Source organism: Haemaphysalis longicornis, unplaced genomic scaffold, assembly GCF_048455015.1.
Source record: "Haemaphysalis longicornis isolate Haplotype H1 unplaced genomic scaffold, Haemaphysalis longicornis Haplotype H1 scaffold_19, whole genome shotgun sequence".
Lineage (NCBI taxonomy): Eukaryota > Metazoa > Arthropoda > Arachnida > Ixodida > Ixodidae > Haemaphysalis > Haemaphysalis longicornis.
The window spans coordinates 7080714-7106884 of record NW_027526288.1 but is presented as its reverse complement, the minus strand read 5'-3'; the positions used below and the strand labels follow the sequence as shown (position 1 = coordinate 7106884).

The 26171-nt window shown below is 47.4% G+C and overlaps 1 protein-coding gene across 1 annotated transcript in view; it reads left to right on the top strand.

The window, feature by feature from the left end:
• LOC144166818 (uncharacterized) overlaps positions 1–22905 on the top strand; it is a 63258-nt gene extending 40353 nt beyond the window's left edge. The window contains exons 8-12 of the mRNA XM_077696308.1: positions 3244–3423; positions 10501–10620; positions 16319–16523; positions 21309–21417; positions 22704–22905. Coding sequence (XP_077552434.1) covers positions 3244–3423; positions 10501–10620; positions 16319–16523; positions 21309–21417; positions 22704–22905 — 816 coding nt within the window. The remainder of the gene's footprint in view (positions 1–3243; positions 3424–10500; positions 10621–16318; positions 16524–21308; positions 21418–22703) is intronic.
• The last annotated feature ends 3266 nt before the right edge of the window (positions 22906–26171 follow it).

Here is a 26171-nt window from a genome sequence, read left to right as displayed (position 1 = left end):
TGTGGATACATGGAGGCAGCCACGATCACGTAGAACTGGCACTTGAAAAACAGAGTAGAGGCAGTCTCAAAAGCTGCAAACGAAGCAAGACTAACCTGCTCACCTTGCAAGTCAGAATTACTCATGCTTCCGGCCAAAAGAAAGAAAGAGAACACAGCTCCACAGATTTCGATCTACATTCAACAACATCACATACACATAGTTAAAACATTCAGAATACTAGGATTGCACATACGAGTGAATCACTCAAACAAAATACGCGTCAACAATCTCTCAACACATGTAAACCAAACAATATGCCTCATGAAAAGAATCCCCCCAATAAAAGAGCAGGACTTAAGGAGCGAGACCGAATTCGCCTGATTCAAGCATCTGTAGTCAGCCGAAATACATACTCCATCCCCTACCTCCATCTAAACACCTGTGAAATAGAAGCATTAAATTCACTAATTACAATAGCATACAAAACCGCCGCATAACGAATACCGTTAGGAAAATCTAACGCTAGACTCGATCAGCTAGGCAATACAATTGCGAGGAATTAATAGAGGCCCACTTAGCCAATCACAGTCCGTCGCACCAAAACTCCCACAGGTCCACATATACTAAAACCGCTCAGAATCAACCCCCCGGCAACAATAGCTGAAAGAGCCCATTCCACTAGAAATAAGATACGATCTAATAATAAAACCACCGCCGAAGCGAATGCACCCAGCAAATCACCAACACAGAAGAGAACTTAGGGCACAATACCTTCAAAAAAGATACCCCCAAGCCAAAACACCCTCCTCGTCGATGCCGCCGTATACTGACATAAAACAGCATTCGGAATTGTTGTAACGAAAGGCACAGACGAACCACCAATGCATGCAATGACCATCCGCACGGAAAACCCAGCCGAGGGGGAAGAGGCAGCTACAGCCGTAGAACTGACTCAACGCCCCATGCCCCCCCCCCCCCCCCCAAAATAATCTCAGATGACAAAACCGCGATTGAAAATGTTGTCCAGGGCAACATTTAATCCCTGGCACTGAAAATTCTTCAGAAGAATCCCCCCTCACCCCAGTAGACATACTTGGACACGGGCCCACGCGGGACAGGAAAGGAACAAAACCGCACATCTCAGGCTCGAGATCTTACCGTGCGAGCTGGAATGGCGCCCGACCCATCCCACGGGGCAAGGTCATCCAGAGACAGTCTCCTTAACCATACCGATGTTACGGAACATGATCGCTTCTGCCGCCGAAAGCTAGCACCGCCACACTCGAGACTCACAACAGCCCAAGCGCAATGGTGGAGACTCATACAAACACATACCCACACCCAACCCACCTGCACCTAATCCACCCAGCACAAGTTCCATCCCCGAAGCGCACCTCCTGCGGAACCCTAGCCACCCTACGCAACATTCTGTGGGCGTGCCTCCAAAATCAATATCTCAGAATTACCACAGCTGAGCAGTGGAGAGAAGCACTGGCATCCTACGAAACGGAGGTACGGACGTCACTTAACGCAACGGCCGCCTCTGTCGTCGTTGGGCTGATAACAACGACCACCAGCTTCTTACGCTAAAGACGAGCTCAGTTTAACAAAGTCTATTTTCTCTCTTTCTCTACAACCTCCGCGCTTTCGTGATGCTATTGATAGCGTCATCAAAGGACGAGAATGTGCGAGCCCACTCTTCGACCGCGGCGGTGAAACCGTTCTAGTTAACCGGCAGGAAAAACGTCACAGAAAAAACTGCAGAAGCTTGCAGTAATTCGCGCAAGGCTTGAACCACAGCGAAGTTGCACGATTTCTTTCTACGTGAGCGGTGAAGGACACATGCGATTCCTGCCTCTACGTCGCTGGTGATACTAAATGTCTTCTGCTAGTCTTCTCTTCGCTACATTGTCCGTCGCTACCCGCACTGGGTAGGATCACTGTCGACGGTGTCCTCGATTAGCAGCACGGTGCGCCTTTCGGTACTCGGCTTTTTCCTCGGGGGTGCTCACTTTCTGCGGCCTGCCCATGTCGAGAACTGCCGAAGGTGCAGGTCTTCTTTGTACGTGAGCAGTGAGGGACGCATCCCTACTGGGCGAGCCGGGGCCGCTGGGTGGTGGCCTCGAGGCACGCACTCACGGGCGCACGGTATTTTTTTGGTATTTAACGCGTTACACTTTACACGCCACACATTACGACCAGCTACAACAGGATCGATGTTAATATAGTACGTTTGGATATGGTTGCTTCCGTGAGACTCAATGTCTGTAAACCAGGCCGTAGGCGTCAGTAATGTTGAGAAAGCCATGGTGACGTCAAAGGCGCATGACGTCCTTCCCCAGTAAAGTGTTGGGTCGCTGGTTGTAACTACACGCAAACCAAGACGCTCCGGAATGTCCAAAGGGCGAGGTACCTTGGCATGATTTTTTGTTTCCTTATGCCAAATGGTGCGCAATAACGTCTTCTTTCCAGATGAGTGGAAGCGGCCTTGCGCGAATATTGTTTTCCTGGTATTCAGCAGTGTGTTTGAAGCGATATAGGCACAGACAACGCTGAATAAAATGCCAGCGTGTCGCACTGTTGCGGCTGCGAATTAAGCCTTTGGGGCACACGGGTCATTCGGGCCAATGTACTCTGAAATCCAAGAGTTGTGCCATGCAAGCCTAAAGTTACCTGTGTATTTTATGCCAATAATAAAACACGGAGTAGCAATGTGAGCAAACTTTTTCGAGACGTTCGAGTTTACTGTTTCAAATAACACGCGAATTGAGCTTGTTATCTTCAATATTTTAAAGAAAGCACCACAGCGTGCGTAAGAGGTCGTAAGAAAACAAACGATCTGTGTGCTTTTGCAGGGTTGAGTTTGGATCAGTTCCCGCTTATTTTTATTGGCACGTGAAAGTTCACTTTGTCTCTTATTTGCACAGTGCTCTTTCGTTACGCATTACGGCCAGTCTGGAGAAAACGTACTTCCCTTTTCGGGATTCCACGTGTCAAGTCCTTGTTTCTCACCTGGTCCGGCTTGTCCGTTGCTTCCGTGCTTGTTTGGGTGGTTTCCCTATTTGAGGCTTGATCCTCGGAAATCCAACCGAGGGAACAAAATTTGAATACCTTGAAGCGTATCTGCAACCAACCATGCCCGAATATGCATCTGTTAGAAATAAACGTGCTCTAAAATCCACAAGAGACCCCTGCCGGAATCCCTTCAGTTTGCAACCAAGTACTGAACATGTTTTTCTTCCGTATCTTGAAACTTTGCAGTTACAAGTGACGTCTTACTTAAGCGGTATCCAGGACCAAGGCATGACGGCGGCCATATCATTCACTATGAGGGGTCACTTTTACAAGCCTAAAGCCACCCCTAAACCCAGCGCCTCATTGTTTGCGCCGTTCTCACCTTGTGAAGACTTCTTTGGCATTGCCGACGCCGAGCCACATCTGGTAAGAGAGAGAGTTTACCTGATTAGCCTAGCGTAAGTTTCAGAACAGTGGGTTTTGTATAACAATAATTCGCAACGCAATAGAACATCAGTGCCGAGTAGAATTTTCTTGAAAAATCGCTGCAATCACGGGAGATTCTTTTTAGCGCATTACGGTGACGCCTGAGTTCCGCCTTGCCACCAAACGTGGGAACTGGGCGATGAGGTAGTGACATCGCTAAATTTACTTGCAAAATGAAAATAATTGTCAAAACCACAGTCTTGGCAGGAAGGTTGCAGTCAGCTGTACTTTAAGAGTCTATATACAACTTTCAGTGTCAGAGAGATTGTACGTTTTTTGTATAGTATTGTCATATAAGGGTTGTTATATATTTAAATAAAATGCTACAGCGCGGATAGAAACAAGGACACAAGAAGAAGACAGGACTAACGCTGTGGTATTTTTGTGTCCTTGTTTCTATTCACGCTGATGCAATTTTTTTAAAATTAACTACCAAATCGCCCAGCAATACATTTTGTTATATTGTTTCTATATTGTATGTTTTGTGTAAACTCTCCGTACAGTTTGTATACACAGCTAACAGCAAATTTAGGTGTGCCCTCTTTATCACCGGAGCGAGCAGTGAGCACTAAAGGGAGTGTGTGTGCCAGCTGCATCAAAACTATGCAAACCTAGCCGATAATCTCACCAGCGGCTCTGGAGAGACTAGCGCGCGATCGTAGCCGGCTCGCCATTGAGGCCTACCAGCACACGAATGGGGCAAGACAACGTTACGCGGCATAGCGACGGTTTAGGGTCCTGACAGGAAGCGCGCGCGTAAGTCGGCCTCTTACATGGGAAATAACTACAAAATACGACGTTATCTCAATATATCGCGTTGAAGAGACAAAAAAATCAGCGCCCTTCCATTCTGTGAAGATGGATGACCTACGAAGCTATACTCGGTTACAACTCAAGAACGGCACCACCTTATGTAGTGTATCACTCCGCCAAAACGCCGGACCCGTGACGTCCGTACGCGCGCGTTTTGAAAGGGATTTGCTATGAATGCGTGATATCGTCTGCCTTGTCTCACGCAGTTTGTTTGTCGTCACTGGAGTCGTTTATAAGCATATTATGTCCAAAAAATCGCGGGAACGGCTCACGCCATGTTCAAAATATTCCCAGTAACGCCCTACTTGCGCCGCGCGGAGAAACATCCGGCTACGGTGATAAGGCACAGCGGCAACTTTCGGTGCCGTTCTTAAGTTGCCACCGCGCAGACGATGGAGCGCACGAAAGAAACCACGTTTGTTTGTAATTGCGATTGATTGATTGATTGACTGTAGGGTTTAAAGCGCCGACGCAACGCAGGCGATGAGGCGCGCCGTAGAGGAGGGCGCCTGATTAATTTTGACCCCCTGGGGATCTTTAACGTGCGCCGAAATCTCGTACACACGGGTGTTTTTGCTTTTCCCCTCCGTCAGAAAAGCGGCCGCCGCGGCCGGGAATCGAACCGTTGACCTCGTGCTCAGCAGCGCAACGCCTCAGCCACTGAGCTACCGCGGTTGGTTAATTGCGATTGAGCATACTTCCCAGCCATTATGAGCTAAATGAAAACTTGGAAGGACTCGAGCTATATTCTAGCGAACAAAAATGGGGCTCTCTGTTTCTCTCCTGCGTCGTACGCATCTTACTGTCTGTAACAAAGAGCCCGATTGCCTCGACCAATGAAGACACCAGACAGGTCGCATTCGGCTGTTTGACGTCCACGTGAAAGCCTCCCGCCAGCACACCGGACGTCATCAGTGAAGGCATGAAACCTGTACTCGGGTACAACTTAAGAACGGCAACGATGATGATGATGATGATTTCTATTTGTTTCCCCTTTGAAGCGGGGTGATGACATGTCATCTTACCAAAAAGGACTAATATAACCATGTTTTACACTCTTGGTTTAATACTAGCGCTGCTTAGGGCAGGCACTAAAGCTTATTAGGCCCGAAATACTTTATTTTCCCTGTTACAGGTGGTAACTGTCCTAGGCAATATTCCCCTCTCTGCTTTTCGTCCACCAGCATTCTAATCTTCTTTTCGTCCCCTCGACTGCCTTGAAGTTAACTTCCTCTCTGATACCCTTACATCCTAGGGCTTCTGAAAGCCCAATATTCCCTTCATGTAGATTTGGATGGATACCCTCACATTCTAACACTATGTGCCGCATAGTTTCTGTTTCTTTTCCGCAGACCACACATACCCCATCATTTTGTGAATACTTCCTCACAAAACTCTTAGTTCGCAGGCAACCTGCTCTAGACTCAAAAAGCAAAGCACTGCACTGCCCTGGGAATTATCGTAGAAATTTTCTTTTCTGATGTTCAATTTCTCAGCCCTGTACATCTCTAACCACGTTTTAGCTTCCATTTTTTACCTCCATTTATTCGTTTCAATCTGCCTTGCCTCTTTTTTGGTTACCTTGGCTGTTTTCGATTCTCCAGTGTTCTTTCCGTATTTCATCGTTAGCCTTCTAGTCTTCCTCGGAAGTTGCCGCTGTGCCTCATCACCGCAGCCGGATGTTACTGAGCGCGCCGCAAGTAGTAGTGCGTTACTGGGAATATTTTGAACATGGCACGAACCGTTTTCGCAATTTTTGGACTTAATATGCCTATAAACTACTGCAGCGACGGCAAACAAACTACGCGAGAAAAGGCAGGCGATATTACGCATTCATAGCAATCTCCCTTCAAAACGCGCGCGCCCGTTGACATCCGGGTCCGTCGCTTAGGTGGAGTGATACCGCACATGAGCTGGTGCCGTTCTTAACTTGTTCCCGAGTATGGAGCTTCGCGTGCACGCCCCCCTCTCCCCTCCTCCCTTTCCTCTCTCCACTCCACGCACGTGCACGCATCAATAGGCAACCGCTTATGTGCATGCGCTTGCTTAAATGTGAAAGACAACGGAAGATAACTTTGAAAGACGGGTCGGCGGTGCCAAAAAGTAACGCCGGAGCGGCATCGAGTCAAGCGGCTTGACTGGATTGAAAAGGGCGGAGGTTAGACGTGTGCTGTTTCGCAGTAATACAAATTTGTTTAATTTGAAAGAACCAGCTTTTGGTAACTCACTCGGATCTATTCCAGCCACAAAAGACGCTATTTTAGGTAAGAAAAACACTCGCGAAGTAGATAATACTTTTGATTTTTTCGCCACAGTGGCGTATTTAAAAGTGGTATCAGTGCGGTTCTATCGAGTCAATCTTGCAATTGAATCAAACTTGAATTTGTCTCGCGTTAAAAGTGGTGTATTCATGGGAGGTGTATTCATGGGGTAGAGGAGCATTATGTAAAAGTACTAGAGAATATCTACAATGGGTCCACAGCTATCAACCTCCATAAGGAGAGCAGTAAAATACCTATAAGAAAGGGCGTCAGACAAGGAGACACAATCTCTCCAATGTTATTCACAGTATGTTTACAAGAAGTATTCAGAACGTTGGATTGGGAACAGGTGGGAGTAAGGGTTAATGGAGAATACCTCAGTAACCTCAGATTTGCTGATGACGTTGCCTTGCTAAGTAACTCGGGGGACGAATTGCAAAGCATGCTTTCTGCACTGGACGAACAGAGTAGAACCGTGGGCCTGAAAATTAATATGCAGAAAACCAAAGTAATGATCAATAAACTCGGGACAGCACAGCACTTTGGGATAGGGGGCGAGGCAGTGGATGTGGTAGGCCAATATATCTACTTAGGCCAAGTTGTTACCCCAGATCCCAACCATGAGGCAGAGATAATTAGAAGGATCAGAATGGGGTGGAGTGCATACGGCAGACATTCTCAGATAATGAATAGCAGCCTGCCATTGTCGCTGAAGAAGAAAGTGTATGACAGCTGCATCTTCCGGTACTCACCTACGGGGCAGAAACTTGGAGGCTCACTAAGAGGGTTCAACTTAAATTGAGAACGACTCAGCGGGCAATGGAGCGGAAAATGATAGGTGTAACATTAAGGGACAAGAAGAGAGCGGACTGGGTCAGGGAACAAACGCGTGTTAAGGGCATATTAGTAGAAATTAAGAAGAAGAAATGGACGTGGGCAGGGCATGTAATGCGAAGGCAAGATAACCGTTGGTCATTAAGGGTAACAGAGTGGATCCCTAGAGAAGGCAAGCGCTGCAGGGGTGGCAGAAAGTTAGATGGGCAGATGAGATCAAGAAGTTTGCGGGGATAAATTAGTCACAGTTGGCACAGGACCGGGGTAATATAATGGGAGAGGCCTTTGCCCTGCAGTGGGCGTAGAGAGGCTGGTGATGATGATGATGATGATGATGATGATGAAAAGTGGTGTTAGTGTGGTTCTAATGAGTCAATTTTTCGAATGAATGAAAATTACATTTACTGGTCATTACCCATTTATTGATCGCGCATGTGACGTCACTCCGGCCCTTAACGCTTATTTCACTCGCAATGAGGGAAATAGCGAATCGCAATGCGACTAAATCGCGACTTTGTTGGAAATTTGTGGTCATGCTACACAACACTCATCAGGCCTTCCACTCAGTGAAGAAGTACTATTAGCAGCGAAGCCATGGTGGTACCTCCATCTATGCATCTATGCACGAAACAAAACACGTTTGTTTGCAATTTCCTGTTGAGCACACTTTCTACTTAGTTGGCTGAGTTAAACTTGGAAGTACTAGAGGTGTATTCTATGAGACAAACCTGAGACCGCCCGTTTCCCTTCGTATAAGCCCATGAATTGACAGCAGACGGGAATACCACAAAATCGACCACTTTATGGGCCACGTAATTAGGAAAAGAGAGTAAAAATTCGGGCAATATTTGAGTTATCTGAGTGGCTAATTGTAACATGTTTTTCGGGGCTTCTTGTAATAACGAAAGAGTTACACCTGTTTTCTAAAAACATAATCATCCCTCCGTATGGGCCATGTCTTGTCTGGATGTCCCAGGGGGTCAAAATTAATCTGGAGCCCTGCACTACGGCGCGCCTCATCGCCTGTGTTGCGTTGGCGCGTTAAACCCTACAATCAGAATCAGAAATTGTCTGGATGTCTCGGCTACTGTAACTCCTCGGCTACTGTGACTATTTTATCCCTATTTGTGATGACATCGCCTTGCTTGTCTTTAAGTGCATACATCTGATTTTTCCCCACGCCAAGACGCCTCTTTACTGCTTTCAGGTTACCTCTGTTCTTTACAGCGTATTCGATCTTCTCCATATTACATTTCTGTATGTCAGCTGTTTTACGCTTATTTATTAACTTCGAAAGCTCAGCTAGTTCTATTCTGTCAGCTGGGGTGGATATTGTCATGGTTTTCCATTTCCTAATTACATCTTTCGTCCCCTTGGAAAGTTTAGCAGTATCCTGTCTAGCCATCGTGCCCCCGACTTCTAGTGCACACTCCGTGATAATGCGTGTACGGTTATCGCTGGCTTCCTGCGTCGTAAACTCTGCCTCCTCAGTAAGAGCTGAATCCAAATAACGCTGTTGTTCGCGGAGTACGCCGCGTACCCCAGAGGCTTAGAAAGCCAAGTGGTTTATATAGTCATAAGCGTTCGGAACTCCTGAAACGCTGGCGCTTGTCATACATCTTACCGTTGTTTAGCGCAAATAAAACCATATGTACATTTGAGGAAAAATATACGTAATTAACCGGCAGCGCCCGCGTCCTTTAGTGAAGGACATCCGTTGGGTTGGTTTTTATAAACTCAAAACGTGGCAGTGCAACACCGGCACGTGCGGGGAGAAAAGCACAAATAGTACAGAACTCCCGCTGGCGCAGTTTCAGGCAGGGGGCGCGCGAGCACTGCAAGCGGATAACGGCGGTAGAGCCCATTATGGCGAATCACAGCTCTGCACTTCCGACAGCTTTCACATTGAGTGGAACGGCTTTAATTTTTTCCTCGGGCGTGCGTACGTTCTGCGGTAGCCCCATGTCTAGAAGTGGCGGGCCGCCGCCAGCGCGCGGGCTTTTCTACGAAAAGGAGCGCATGCGCAGTAGCGGTTGTTGTCAGCTGGGGCGCAGTGGCGGCGCGTACGTTCAGGACGCATGCGCGGCGGTTCTGGAGTCGCGTCGAGGTTCCGCGGAGCATGTTTAGCGCCAGTTGTGGCGTTGTTAGTTGTTAGTCATTTGCTAGTTACGCAAGCCGCTCGTCGAGGTCTTCGCGTTAGCGCCAATCATTACGGCCAGCTACAACAGTTCCGGTGAGTCGTCTTAGGCGCCAACTTTAGTCTGACGCACTTGCGCATGAGCACAACATGACTTGAATTGTTTTTTTTGTTTGCTTGTTTAGTGACCAGCTGTTATCTGCATTTATCTGCTGTTTCCGCTGTAATCTCTGTATTCGAAGCCCTGGCAGCCCTTGAGCATGGTCACATGACCTGAAACGCGTTTTTTGTCTTTTTGTTGTGTACGTGTCGCTGTCGTCGGTTGTTACCGCTGTTTTTTTCTTTGCGTTTTCTTTCCTCGCTACCATTATGCCGTGCCTGTGATTCTTTGTGTTTATTTTCCTGTATAACAATGCCTTTTGGCGAATGTAGGCATGGTAATAAATGGATAATCTTTTTAAAGCTACCTAAATTAGATTGAGAGCTAGCAAGAATTTGCGAGAACCTGGAGACGTCAATTGTTTCGCGTTGGCGCGGAAAATAGGCGGATGGACGTCCATTTCCGACAGAGGTAGCTGTATATCATTTCACTGTAAAAAGTGTTCTACTTATAGGATGTTCATTGAGCTACAGTACTGGAAGTAGTGGTGTTTGGTGTGCAGCTGTCACTCACGCTTATTTTGTACTTGAACACGCCTCAGACAAATGGAGGAGTATCTAACACGTGCGTCAACCACCCTGACTCTGCGCAAACACACTGCCACGTTTTCTCCTCGTAGATGGTGGGTTGCCTAGATATGGGGTAGATCTATGCCTTCGCCGAGTGCAAGCTTCCTGTCAGTACGGTATAAAGAAGCTTCGCTCCCGGTCACTTGCTGCCTTGGTTAACATTCTGTGTTGAGTAAAAAGTGCAGGTCACGGTCCGCCAAAAGTGTTGATAATCCTTGCAACGCTTTACTCCATCCCTAACAGCTTTGCTTGGACTACAATTCAAGCTTCGGTTATGAGATGGACAAGCGAAACGTGTTTGCCTTCAACCAGACCACGAAGAAAATGATGATGTTTGAAAATGACTATTCCCTGACAGGAAAGGTAATGTGGGCATTTATAACGGCATTTTTGGTGTTACCCTTTTGTCTTCATTCTGTTGCTGGAATGGAAATTCGTGTTTGCGTAACAGAAACCGAATACGCCCTTCTGCCCGTATTCGGTGTTGTAAGAAAGTTGCAGGCTGGTACAATTAGGAGGACGTCGACAGGCCTAAGGCAGATCTGGCTTCAGGAGTACCAAATTTCAAGCCCATGAAATCTGTCACACCGGGCTTAGTACTAATATGCAGCATTTCGCGCACTAAATGTGGGAATTTTTGAAACAAGAGATGAAGGGAAGAGATAATTTACTCCTCCCAACTGTGTAGTCTGCTTACAAAGTGCCTCCCAGTCTCTCATTTCTAGCTTCTGAAAGGTGCATCGTTTCGGCCACCGATCCACGTCTGTGTTGTCTGTCCGTGTAACGCATCATTTCATATAGGTTCCGCTTACACTGATGCCCAAGCTGAGGCCCCAACATCGGAAGCACCGCGCCATTGATTTTAAAGGGGCCATGTGGACAAAATACGAGTTTGTTTTATTCGAAAGATTGTATGTCTTATAATTATCCTAGCGTTTGTCCGGTAGCAAGTGATGCCGTATTCACGGAGAAATTAATCAATTTAGGTTAAAACTTTGATTCTCCCGCTAAATCGTGCGTTTTCCGGACGTCAGCAATGAAGTCATAAGCGCGCGTATACAAACGAACTTGCACTGCGTGATTCAGCTGCCGCGCTGGTTGCCGTCAGTCTTCCCAGATGGCGCTACCATACTCATGCACGGAACGTTGTCTGCAGTTGCTTTGTTTTTTGACCGTATTTGCACCTGGCTTGTGTTTGTTACTGTAGAAAGTAATCGTTTCGTGAAACATGGAATATCCGCGACAAAGGGGGTCACGTAAGACAACGTCGCTTACGCCATCGGTCAGTGCGTGTAAGACAACTCGAAAGCGGCGGACTGCTGTGCAGCTAAAACAAACCTAGTGCGCGCAGTACCAACAACAGCACGCATCGGCACTTCTATGTTTACGTGTGCTTTCGTAACTTACACTGTTTATCCCCCGATTCTTACTGCTACAAAAAGAATATGCCCTAAATTTAAGCGCAAATAGCTCGTTCGGCAAACCTATAAGCCCTGCCTAATTTGCGTTTACTTTTGCCGACCTCCGCCAATCGCAGAGCTGGCTGGTATAACATCATAGGTTCTGTTGCTGGAAATGAGCGAGTGGGTCGCATGACCATTCCCTTTTTTTCCTAATTATATAACTTATTTGAGTGAAGTGTGTGTTAAAAGTGGTGTCAGTATGATTCTAACCAGGCAATCTTTCGAATGAACCAAGCTTGTGTTTTGTCTTCATGGCTCGTTTAAGTTCTCGATAACAAAGCAGTTAGCTGTCGCCAGCTTGCCGCTTATAATCACACATTCAAGAGGTCACCTACTACTACTACTACTACTACTACTACTACTACTACTACTACTACTACTACTACTAAGTGATTCGGTATGGAAAAGGAAAAAAAGTGCACTGGTCATATTATTGAGCCCATCTGGGGCTCACCTGCATACCACCGAGTGCGGGGATGAGCGGGACGAGGGGATGAAAGACTAGAGAGGAGAAAAAGGGGTGATGAAAGAGTCAGTGAAGGGGGAAGGCAAAAAAATATTGGCAGCATCTCCACTCCGTGGATGATGGCGAGGGTGCGGAGTACGGGGACTCGAAATGACATCCAATTTGCGCCCCGAGCGACAAAGATTTGCGACCCGACCTTCATTTGATTTGAGCCGTGAGTTGCACCTTGATTATTCCCTAAATGAAACTGCAACTCACGGCTCAAATCGAATTTCGCTTGATTTCCGCTCGATGGTTGTGTGCGCACGGATGGACGCGGACGGACATTGAGAGATCCTAAGGTACTCCGCACCATTACAGGCGAGGGAGTAAGCCGTTTGACTCTCGGCTACTAACACACGGTCGTAGCCCAATGGGTAAGACGACTGAAATAATTCTGTCTGGTCTACCAGACCAACGCCGCCTGTATAAACAGTGCCTAACGCGTGAGCGAAAAATGGCCAAACAGCCACTGTCCTGTTGCTCTCTCCTACCCTGCCCCGCTCCGTAGCCTTCCAGCGTGCTTTCGTGTCCGCCAGCCAGCGCCGCTTCTCGGAAACTATGCAAAATAGTGGAAAGTTTGTTTAGCGTTCCCGAGGCGGCGCTCCTACGCCTTCTTGTTTTTCACCATGACTGTCTATCTTGGTCTGTCACTGATAAAACTTCCTTTGTCACGAAGCACAATCCCTTGCGCTGCCGCAGGCTGATGCCGGCTTGGCGCGCTTATCTACTCGGATCACAGGCCCCGAAATTTCCTGAGTAGGGCATCCCCCCTCCGTTCCCTCCGCATATCGGTCTTGTTTTGACCCCACTGTTCGCACTCCGCATCAGTACACACTTCTAAAATTGAGGACTGTACTGTAGAAGCGTCCAGACGGCGTGGCGGGACCCTCAGCTGCTTATCCTTTTGTTTTCTATAATTTTCTGAAATTTACAAGCACATGATATTATTGGAAAGTATTGGTAGAAGTGAGCGCCTGAACAAAAAATGTGCACGCAATTTTTTCTTCTCTAAATACTCCAGAGAGAAAAATATCAGTAAAATAATGGCTGCCCCATCCGAAAATATTGTTTTTTTGTTAGCTATATGTCTACTCGACAATCAATGTTCTTACACTATTTCAGTCTGTCTCCGTCAGTTATCATTGGAAAAATGCAGCAAGTATGAAGCGAGCGACACGTTGAACGAGATACCCAGTGCGCCCCAGAACTAGCGCCCCGTCGTGGCTAAGATGTGAGCGAAACAGCCCTTAAAGCCCAACAGGCAAGCTGGCAGACACACGTCGTAGAAGTGGGTGCAGCGTTCGCGACTCGCGAGCAGTGACGTAAGGCGAGATGTCCGCCCGAACGCGCCACATAGTGGATCAGAGCCTGAACTAAGCGTCCCTACCCTTCCCATTGAAAAGCGCGCGACGCGTCAGGCAATGTTAATACAGGCGGCGTTGACCAGACACAGGTTTGAATCCTGCCGGTGCCTGTGTGACTTCTTGCGATTGTAAATGCTATGCGCACGGTCGTGGACGGACATTGTGCGGTCCCAAGGTACTCCGCACCTAAAAGGAAAGCGCAGCCTCGAAGCAAACTAAGCGCGAAGCAGCAGCAGCAGCAGCAACGGGGTGAATATCAGTCTGCTCCACTTGAATGATTGTTTTAATATAATGTGGAGATGGGTGTGGTTGCAATGATAAAAACTTTCATTGAAAGAGGGCCAAATTGCCACTTCGGAGTACCGATGAGTAGCTTCTGCGAATTTTAGACCTATGCTTTGTAGTAATGTATGCTTTGTAGAAATGTAGTAATGACTTTGCTTTGTACTATTTCTCTATTACGATTGTGCTATTATGCATAAATTTGTGAACAGATGGGTTATTATGTACGCTGTAAATCGGGTGGCCGAGGCCCCTGTCAGGCCACGCCCGCCTTCAATCTCAGCCTCCCCTTGGTTTTGCCGAGAAATAAAAATCAAATGATGAGGATTTTGTAACGTTAAAGCTTTCTATAGCAGGATGTGATCGACAGCTTCACTCAAGAAAAAACAGCGGGGCAGCTTCCCACTAGTGGCATGAAGACGGGGCAAGCAGCGAAGGTGGTGGTCCCACCTAGATTATTCTTGGTTAGCCGAGTTGATTGATTGATTGTAGGGTTTAACGCGCCGACGCAACGCAGGCGATGAGGCGCGCCGTAGTGGAGGGCTCCGGATTAATTTTGACCACCTGGGGATCTTTATCGTGCGCCGAAATCTCGTACAGACGGGCGTTTTTGCTTTTCGCCTCCATCAGAAAAGCGACCGCCGCGGCCGGGAATCGAACCCGCGACGTCGTGCTCAGCAGCGCAACGCCTTAGCCACTGAGCCACGGCGGGTGGTTAGCTGAATTCATGCGTGGTTATGGGCAGAGGCTCAGCCAAGTTTCCTGCGTGGTGTCGTCGTTAGCCCCCCGAAGAGCAATGAGCACTCGGTCATTAAAGCATGTACAATGTACGCGTGCCCACCGGCTGGGCGGTGTAGGTGCTAGAAAAGCAGAGGGCGCATCGGGACGAGCATTTACCATTGAGATTGGAACAATCTTCCTGCCAACATTGCCGTTTTTACCAATTCCAGTCGTTTTAGGTGTATGATAGAATGGTGTCGTGATCTGTAACCCTTAGCGTTTACGCCTTTGCACTGTATGTTGCCTGCCATTTTTTTCACGGAATGGCCCAAAACGGGCCCTGAATGACAAATAAATAAATAAATAAATAAATAAATAAATAAATAAATAAATAAATAAATAAATAAATAAATAAATAAATAAATAAATAAATAAATAAAAAAAAAAATAAATAAATAAATAAATAAAGTTTTTAACTCGTTCAATGGTCCCTATTTGGCTTGTGTGGTTTGGATGCTAATTAAGAAGTTGATTAACGTTTCGCTTGTCGACCTTTTTGCTTCACTCATTTTGGCATTATTTCTTATCTTTGCACCGCCAAACTTTCCCACTCGTCGCAACAAGCGCGAAAGCGAGCCACCCCGCGACGCCTCTCCAAAGCCGCGCTCGTACCAGTTGTATCGCTCCTCCGGCAGATGGCGATACGAGTCCCGCCGCTCGGCGAGGCCTTCCTGCGGACGTTCCCCGGCCCAACCGTGTGCTTAAACAGCATAGCTGTTAAAATTTCTCCGTACACACGTGTACCACGAAATCCTTCCACCGGACGTATTATGGCGTAGAAGCAGAGAAGACTGCTGCTGTTTCTTGGCGCGGCTCAAGTTTGCTATGGTTACCTCTTATGACTCCAGTATGTACGGCCTCTAAAATGCGATTTTTATATAAGTATCGCATTTTAAGAGTAACCAATTTGTTTCCAAGAGTACATGCCCGTTTTTTTTCTACAACGACAAAAAAATCAGTACTTTTATTGTTTTTTAAAATATTATGACAAAGAACTCGTCGGAACGACAGTTTGACCGCCTTGCAAAGAGGTCTATAATTTAAGATTTTGGGATGCTGCGACACATTCAATCAGATCTACAAGCCATGTAAGACAACCGCGCTGGTATCGCAGTGATCATCATAGTGGTATTCTTTTTTATTCACTCAAGTCTTTTTTTTTTGTTTTATGCATCTCCCCATTCATCTTAAGAATATGCATGAACAAAAACACGAATGCATTGTATTCAGCCCCTCCTTCCCCCACCGTGATGGCGCACTGGGTAGGGGTTGTGCTGCTGAGGCCAAGAACACTGGTTCGATTCCGGCTGCGGTAACTGGTTCTCAGATGAACCCCAAAAGCGAAAATCCCCGTGTGTGGAGATTTTTGTGCACGTTAAAGATCACCAGGTGGCGAAAACTAATCCAACGCTCTCCACTATGACGTGCCACATTGCCCAGGTATAACGTCGCCACTTCAGCGCAATAAACTCCGCACTGAAACCCTTATTTGTGCTCTTTTATTTAATATTTTTTTCTCTTTCCTTCTTTCTTTTTCTTCTTCCTATTCTCTATTCTGCTTTCTTCTTCACTTGCTGCTGCACCTAATTTATATTAAGGCATGCAGCACCGTGTCTACGCTTCGCAAACCCATGTTTCCTCTTCTTTCCCATGGCGCAATCTAGCTGTGCGCAGCGGTGACAGCACAGCCCCAGGTGCGGTTCGAAATCGCCGCCTACGACGTCATCTACGACCAGGGGCTGTACACGTGCCCCAAGTTCCAGCTGACAAGCTCACCGTTCGGTCGTGTGCAGACACTCGGACTGGTGCGAGACATGGCCGACAAGTTCTACGCCTCCCGGGACATGGAGAGCTGCCTCAAGCTCTTCGGTGAGCTAGTTGCCCGGATGGAATATGGTCATCCTTGAACGAAGCAGTTACTGCAGGTAGCTGCTTCGTTCACTGCAAAACCCATGCAAAAACGGCAAAGGCAGAACGAATGGAGCGCTACGAAACAGGCCCACGTCCTCGCTATTCTTCATTCAGCTCAGTTCTTGCTGCAGTTTCTACGGTTTTTGTTTCTCTTCAGTGATTAAGCGCAACCAGTATGCCAGTGAAACAAACACAAGTGGTTATAGTACACTGCCAGCACTGGCTTGGGCTGGTTTATAAAGTTGAGAGGACAGACAGCCGATTATTGTCGAGTATATTTGTGATGTCCCTGAATATTTGTCGAGTATATTTGTGATGTCCCAGTGATGTCCCTGAAAAAGGACATCACTTCAAACACCTTAACCGGAAATTATTTTGCTGATAGCGCCCCAGAAATTTTGAAATCGCAAGTTTGAGATCTACCAGTCAATGCCATACGTGTCCCGCCAAAAGGAGGGCTGGAAACCATGGCAGTGAGCTTGGCCGCAACATACTTTTAACGGCACGGGAGGATAAAATAAGTGTTTAAAAATTAGTCACAATAATGTGTAAGCTATCCTATTCCTTCATGCCGTTCTTAAACATTGTTGTGCTACTTAAACTCAGAAATTTCGGTCTGTCTGTCTGTATGTCTGTCTGTCTGTCTGTGACTGGATTCAGACACCCGACCAAAGTGATGCGAGGTCTGCGCAATAGTCGTATACACTCACAGCCAAATCTAAACGTCTAAGTCCGGTTTACATGTTCATACTTGTCAACATTGTTGAACAATAAGAAGACATTGCGCAAATATAGGACAGGAAATTAATAAACAAGGGATATTAACAGTGTACCTTTATAAAAAATTCATAGATGCTTGATTTTTGCGAAATGAAATAACTACATCTACTGCAGAAAAAATGTCACTCCGTCGCCTGCTCTGGCCCGCACCACTGTAGCTTCTGGCGGTATTTTAACAAATCAACCGGCAACTGTTACGAAAGGTTCCACTAGATAGATTCCACGTACTGCTTGGAACGCACGGGAACTAGGGCTACGCGCTTCTATAAACGTTGAAGTAGGGCGCCTCGATTCATGCGCGTCTCCGCCGTACGGCAGCGCTGGCATCGAGGCACCGGGTCTGGAGCAGTGGAACGCGGTAAGTTTAAATTGACTTGAGCAAACCTTTAGCGTGTTTACCTTAGGGGGAGACTGGCGGGAGAGGAACAGTATGAGAGGTGAGCGGGAAAGCGAAGGGTGGCATTTACTTTGCAAACGAAAGCAGCAGATACGCGGTAAATTTTTTTAATTATCGCACATTGAGCCCCGAATTTCTTGAAACTGCAATATCCGGCATCAAGCTCTTTACGAAGGGCTTAACCAATCTTTTAAATTCCGTACGCTTTGTTCATCGACACTTTTGGGAGAAAGTTGGAAGCACCACCGTATTTACCGGACCGTAAAAGTTGATGGATCAAATCAGCGTCCCACGGCTTCCGCACCGAGAAACATAACCACTCCCTCAGAATTGTTTGGTGGTATAACTTGCGGTTTTGGACAGAAATTGTGGGTCCGGTTACAAAGTCCCGACGGAGGAGCCGAATCCTCATTCATTCATTCATTCATTCATTCATTCATTCAGAGTACCCCTAAAGGCCCTCTAGCGAGGGTATTACATAGGGGGAAGGGGGGCAAAACAACATTATACAAAAATACTGGCAAAAATACAAAACGCATTATAACCAGTAATAGTTTCAACGAAGGGAAGAAACAATAAATACAACCTACAGCCATACCGCGTTGTAAAATCGTTAAACAAGACGTATTGATTTAGTCGCAGTTTAATGGAGCACCGCTTAAAACATATTCTGACTGTCCAAAATGTATGTTTTCACACTTGTATGCAAGACATACCCATAGTTGGAAACGACGCTCCTCCGAATTAGAGAACTCAGAGAGGTGGCAAAATATTGGGCATGCCACCTTGCTCTATCTCGTTCCCGCGCTTTCGAACATCTTCTTTTCAAGCGCAGCTTTCTTTACCTCAATGCTGGCGATCGTACGTGACAGCGCGCTGCAAGAAAGCCAGTTTTCTCTGACCACGATGATGGTCGTGGGAGAAGTGAAATATGAATCAAACGCGAAGCTTTCAATCGTCTAAAGCAAACATCTTCAAAGCGCAAAATGCAAGCCCAAAATGCAAGTGATTCAGCCCAAAACGCACCGCGAGAAAGCCGCTTTACGCAAAGGGTTTCCACAAAGGCCGTGTCTAGAGTGCCGTCCGACGGTATTATAAGCACTCCACTATATCGACGTCCACCGGCGTTTTGTAACAAAATTGCTGCTTCTGGCACTATATCGCTCTAGATAACGTAAATATAGGCAACCTAACCTAAACATAACATACCATTAGGTGACCTAACGACAACGAAGAAATAATTTAAAACACCAAAACTAACCTAATCCATAAAAAGTACAGGTCAATTTAAAGATTAAAAAAATACCGAGGGAAAAGCTGGTCTCGAAGAGCCGTCCTCGGGATTAAGAAACTAAGACGGATCCTCTACACTACAACGACAGACGCTTTGGCAGGTGCTAGCCCAGTCTTAACTATTCGAGTGTTGTCGGACGGCCCTGTAGCCATGCCTGCAGCGATCAGCTAGAGTGCCGTCGGACGGCACTCTAGACACTGCGTTCCACAAAGGCACATCATGCGCTGGTGTCCAGGCAACACTTTGTCCCTGGCTAATGCCCCCGAGTGTGTATGTTGCAAACAAATCAAGAGCATCATCATCATTGAAATTTAAACTCGGACAACGACGAATTCCTGACGAGTATGGACTTTGATTCGTCTCGATTTGCGGCGGAAAAGTGCTTCGCATTACAACAAACATTTGTTAGATGAATCAATCTTGACGGTGTTTGCTCCAGAACCCCCGCAGCACGAATTATTACCGGGTAACTTGCGCTCCCCTGCCATTTTCATTACCGGTATTCGTAGTTTCTTATAAAATGAAGCTGTTGGGAAACATGCGAAAATGGATGAAAAGATACTCTTCGTGTGCTGGACTGAAATAGCATAAACGTGTAGAGCTGTGAAACCCGACCTAACAAATTGTACAGAGAAAATAGCATTTTTCATAAATTCGAAAATATCATAAAACCAAGAAAACACGATTTTTTGCAAACCGGCAAACTACTACCAGATGCACGCGGCAAACGTTTCGTTGGAAAATTGGAGGCTAAAGTGTGGGCGCCTTAAAATCTTCATTTCGTGCCGAAGTGAAGCCCGAAACCATGTTATTTTCTGCACAGCTTATAATGCTGTTGTCGCAGTTTCCGTAGAATAATTCTGTTTCCGGAGAATACTGATACTGCCATGGATCATCCCATCCGCGTCAACACCAGCTGACCGCTTGTATGAAAATCATTATCAAGCGCCTAATCCTTATTATTGTCGTTTAAAAACCCTGCATTGTATTTTTTTGGTGTATTAACCCCGGGAGCGGGCCGGATATGAATAAATTTGTAGTCTATTTCTTTTAGCGTTTGGGCTTCGAGCCTTTTGTAGTGCTTTAGTGGCTTACAGCGTACGATTCAGTACTTAAGTGGACGACTTTTTTATAAAAAAAATAATCAGTAGTTGGTCCGCGTTTGATTTGTGTTCATTATTCTTCCCTCGTCTGCACTGCGCTCTAAACAGCGTTACATTAATTAGCAACATGCCCCAACGTAGCCCTTGCGAATTCAAACATAGCGGGTATCTGGTTCATTGTGTAAGAGTGCCGAGCAAACGCGCACTATGTCAAAATAAAGTGTAACCTGGGACCTTTCACTTAAATTCTATAAGAAGTTTGCGATGAGAAACATTTTCCTATATAAAAAATACTTTATCATGGGATGCTCCTTTGTGCTTGCAGTGGGAAGACCGCAGTCAACCTGCAAACTAGCGAGATTACTCGGTTTATTTTAAGCAGTATTCATTTCGGTGACCGATCCGTGCCGCCAACGAACAAATTTGAGAAATTACAGCAACGTGCATATCCTGTGACTATGAAACAGGATCTGCAGTGCACTGTACCACTGCGCAGTGCCGAAGGTTATGCCTGCACTGCGTGATCCCAGAGCGCATGCCAAATATTTCAGTCAGATTGTAAGCTCGACATCGTCATTCGCCTAAACTGTGTTGCTCCGCATGAATTTTTTCATCGAGTGCATTGTGATGAAGCGGAACCACATCATTGTCCGGCAGTGTAGAATGCTATTTATGAGCAAGAAGCGAGGAGGGCCGTCAGAAACTAAATGTTCAAAATAGAAAACGCACAAATTTCAGCAATGCTTTACTTTACTCTGTTTATGCGTACTCCTGGCAGAACTCGGAGAGTTACGGCGGTTACTATCAGCCGATAGAGCGAGTAGAGAAAGCGGCTTCAGCTCATGAGGGCAGCACATGCATTCAAACACAATATCTCTTTGTGGAATACGGGGCTCCACCTCCTTGAGGCAGATGGAGGCGACGCACCTTCGGACCTTTTGTTTTTCTGAGCTGTTTTGTAGCGCCTGTTCGTGCCTCACAGCGTGTATTGTGCTGCGTGAAGTTACCGAAGTGAAGCAAAGAATACAAACCCAGTGTAGGAAGTATGAGTCATCAGCGGCCGCTCAATCTATGTTCACCATTTGTAAGGAGTCGCAGTTTGTGTTATTCGACACATCGATTAATTACGCTGCAGTTGAACGACACCTTTGCTTCTCATGTTCCATTAGGCGAGAAGGCGGAGTGGAAAGCAGTCAGCGCAAGGAGCGGGACTGACGGGCAGACAGGCGACGGTGGAGGCACAAGCAATCGACACCGGCCCAAGAGAGCGCTACGAAGGTAAGAAGCAGGTCTGTTCGACGCCTGCGCCCACTGGTATAATTATAAGTGTAAAACGCAGCAATTATACATTGCAATGCCTCCGTGGAATGGTTTGTCGAACGATGATGTTCACAATGCCTATTGGGTGCTCATTATTATTAGGTCTCTAGAGAGTATGCATTGAGGCGGCAAAACAGATGCTTCATTAGTCACATTTTTGCGACACCTTAACTTGCTACATGAGCTTAAATCCGCAACTGCGAGAACATAATCTTGAAGGCTTCGAAACTGGAAACTTGGCTCTTCTAAGCCGGATACAAAAGCGACCTAGCTAGGCGAGCCTTTGAATTTCGCAGAGTTGGTCCTCACTGGTACCATTGGTCATGTCATGTGCCATTAAAGCAGCCGCGAAAGCAAAGCAAAAGTTGGATTCATAAAAAAGCATTGCTGTGTTCCGGGAACAATGGTACCCATTTCATCGCTAGCTTCAAACCTAAATATTATAAAATACAAATCAAGCAGCCGAGGCTCGCCAGCGACTTTCCCGCGATGTCTTGGGGACGTCACGGAATCTCGTTTGTGCAATTGGTGGCTGTTGCTATGAGAAATGACTGGGCGATTGTGATGGGGCCTGTAGTTCCGTTTAATCGGGTCACTTTAATGCCAGCGTGCAGTTAAGAATGTTTGTAGTGTTGGCCCATAATACGTCACTCCTGCTCACATTACATGACTGCAGTTTCAAATTTGATTTTTCACAAATTTCGTCCGTGTTATCGTTTAAAAAACGTTTTTTGTGGATGCAATGACGCCGTTTTACCAAATTCTAGTTTTTACAAACTAAACAAATTTGCATTTGTCTTCTAAAAATTTGGCCCCTGCATACCTCCATCAATGCGACGCAACATCCATGTCCTCCCCGTTCCGCGCCTAATGCACCCTACATACAACGCCGGCCGTCGTCAGTATCGTACACGCCGCGTCATCAGAAAATACGGCAGCGACCCGACCACCCTCTAAACGGACGCCTCTTCTTACCCTAAATAACCCGCTCACGTCGCTGCTGTTGCCCGCTTCGACAATGACTTCCTCACCTCGGCAACTGTCTCCACAACCCCTCCTACCACGGCCGAAGAAGCAGCCATTGCCCTCGCAATGACAGAAGCCACAAGTGCCAGCGTAACAATTCTGTCGGACTCACAAGCTGCCTGCCGTCGTTTTGCACTCGGACGAGCCTCGGCTATTACCCTGGCCATCCTTTCTCGATGCCCCAGCCTCCCTCATTCCCGCATAGTGTGGACACCCAGCCACACTACCCTCCTTGGGAACGAGGTGGCGCACGCCACCGCCCGAACTCTCCTTCACCGGACATTCCCAGAAGAGGCCAACAACCCAGGCAGCATTGCCAACTCCCTTACGCCCCTTTCCCAAACATACACCGACACCCTCTACCACTATGGAGCAACCCGACGCACCGATTCCGAGTCGCTACACCCAACGCGTCAGTAGACCCAACGAGGGACTCGGATGGATCTCTTGACTCGTTGGATCTAGTGGCGCGTTGGATCTAGTGACTCAGTTGGATCTCTTGACTCGTTGGATCTTCTGACTCAAGCATCACGTGACTAGTGGATCTCCTGACTCGTTGGATCTAATGACCCGTTTGATCTAGTGACCATAAGCGCGACGTTCCTATCCCCCTCCTGATACCCCCCTTTCTACCGCAGACGCCCCGCGTTTGGCGCCGACTTCAAACCAACACGTATTACAATCACCTCCATCGCCACCACATCTCTCTTGCTAACTACCCACTTAACTGCCCCCAATGCGATGAGCCTAACACCACAGATCATCTCGTCTGGACGTGCGCCACCAACCCTCCACCACCCAGATCCCCTACCCTTGAGCAGTGGGAGTGCGCGTTGCAGAGCAGTCAGCTCGTAGAACAGGAGGCCCTGATCTCCATGAAGGAAGATAAAGTTTTTTTTCTTCCTCCATGCTGATCTCTCGGGCGAGGATGGCAGCCGCGGCACGCCGCCTACCGGACTAGGATGGCCATCCACAGCTCCTAACTCTTTTTTCCCCTACCCCTTCCCTGTTGTTTCAATAAACGTTTTCTCTCTCTCTCTCTCCGATCTCTCGGTGATCGGAGAACAGACATCGGTAAATAGACAGCAAAATGGAGAAAACCGGCGCCAAAGAAGTCGCTTGTTCTACTCCCTGCCATCACTAGAAGCAATCAACGTCTCTCTCTCCAGGACCACAGAAACCCTTCCTATGCTCCTGAGGTTCATTTTATGCCGTTGTCATTCACTTTGACCTTTGCCTGTCAGGTGCCCCAGCAAGCCATCCGTATATTGCAAGGGTAGTTGATCCCTTGACACATCATGCGGAAAATGAACCTCTCTGTATTGGCGGTAATTTTGAGGTATCTGCCTGTCTTCCGACAACTGCATTCTTGCAACAAGTCACGTCGGCTGCGTGTCGAGGACGGGGCGAACGTTTTAATCAACAGTACTGAGAGCAATCCGTGGTGCTACGACAGCTTACACTTGGCTCCTAGTTATCATTTTCAGACGAATGGACGAATTTACCGATTCGGCTGTGAATTCCAAACTTCATTTTCTAGACATTTCATACCGGAAATATCATTTGGTACAATGTACTCTCCCGTTTGTCACTTTCGTTCTTTCCGGCTGTACCCCGGCATTTAGTCTTCATTTCTTTTTTCGTACTTGCCACGCCTGGAGCATCATTTCCTGACCAGTTTTTATTCACGCCAGACACAACATTGACAGTCGCCCGTAAGAAACAGTATTTTGCCATGCAGACAAACAAAGAACTTTTATTTAGGCCTTGAGAAAATACGTTGGGATTGTAGTTGCGGGCCGCTCCCACGCAGGGCAGGAAGGCCGTGGCCCTCTGCCCTTTTGTAGGACCTCTCGACAGTCATGAGCTGGACGGAAAGGTTACCGCCTTTGAGAGGTTCCTCACAATCGTCTTTTTTTATTAAACAAAGCGTCGCGTAATGCCAGGCTTTGCTAGAGCATGTGATCTGACCACCAATACGCCTAGCCGCAGTCCAGAGAGTGCGGTTTGATGTTGGGGACAAAGTGACTAAACCTGCCCTGCAAAGGGCAGGTTTAGTCACTTTGTATTTCAACCGGGAGATCAGGCTTTGATCTATAGTGGTCTACCCTTCCCGGGCATATAGGAAAATTTCCCTCTCGGTTTATTGGTCCACATACTTAAGCAGACTTAACCGATGGCCGCGGATTTGGAATCGCGCATGTCTCCTCTCACCTGAATTTCATTATACAGCATTTTGCGTCTGCCTAAGTTGCGGTGTGAAGAGCGGTTCAGCTGGAGAGGGGGCAGGGAACTTGTATGAGCATTCACTCAATCCGCCTCTTTCATTGCGATGTGCTGCCACCTAGCGTGCCTAGCGGAAGTTGAAGCTGTAGGGTTTGCCCACGTTTCCTCCGGCTACGTTCTCGTTGTATGCACGGCAATCCCACATTAGGGCGAGGAGCAGCCGAAGTTTTCCTTCGGTGTTGGTGCTATAACGCCTTAAGATGACAGCCCCTGGTCATCACATAATACCAGGCGGCTTCTTATCACTGAATGAGGGCTGGCAGAGAAATCTCGGACAGATCCGTGTGCCGTCCGAGTAACAGAGCGAGCAGTACTTGGAGTCGTCTGGCATGAAGTGCGATCGCCAGCTCAACAAAGGCCGGCAGTTCGCAAAATGCCTTTTAAACGCTGGACCCATGTACGAATGGTACACGCGATTCGCATGCGACTGATCGTTACGACTGTCGCCACGACTAGTCGTACGCGTGAATTTGAGACGGCCCGATGCGCGCATGAGATGCGTCGTCGGCGTCGCTCCGCCCACTGTTTTTGCTCCATGGTCAACTACGATGATCGCTGAGCTGAATTTGTAGATTCTGCGCGTTTGTTCGCAAGAAAGGATAAAGCAAGCAATCGTGAAGCGTTTTCTGCCTTCGGAAACAGTCCGCGCACACGCCGGCCGCGCCTGCCAGCTCGGCACACTCATCGGCTCGAACCGGCGCAGACCACGGTAGCAACCGCGCTTGTCGCTGCTCTTCTGAATCAATCTAATCGCTAAAAAGTTCCACATGCGAGAAAGTAGGTGTTAGTGTGGTGAAAAATTGTGCTAGGGATTGTTGTCAGGGCTTATTTTAAAAGCGGCGATCAGATATATCTGCCGCGATGCAAGCCTACGCTGACCGGTCGCCGCGGCGCGCGGTGCGCCGAGCGGCCCAGAGATGGCGATACCTGCGCGGAAGCATCGAAACAGGCTACGCAGATGTCTTGGTCACCGATCGCTCAAACGGCAGTTATAACTTAAATAGAGTTCCACATGCGAGAAAGGGGAGGATAGTGTAGTGAAAAGTTGTATTGCGGATTGTCATTCGCAGCTGCACAGATAGCAGCGATCAAATATCCGCCAGGATGCTATGCCTAAAGTTCCCATCACCCGAGCCGACGCGAGCGACGCAAGCCGCCGTAACCGATCGCGTGCGGCCGACGGGAAGCGATAGAAGCCGACACCGTTCCCTTTTCGGCACTCCGAGTTACAGCGGAACGCAGAACAAGCTGTGGGCATTGTTCCGCGCACAACGAGCACACACAAAAAATCAAACGATGTAAATACAACCACGACCCCTTCCCGCTTGTGCGGGAGCTGTGGGGAATGTCGTCTGCTGCCCCTACTGGACTGCTTAGGGACTTGGCCGCTAGGGGATTGC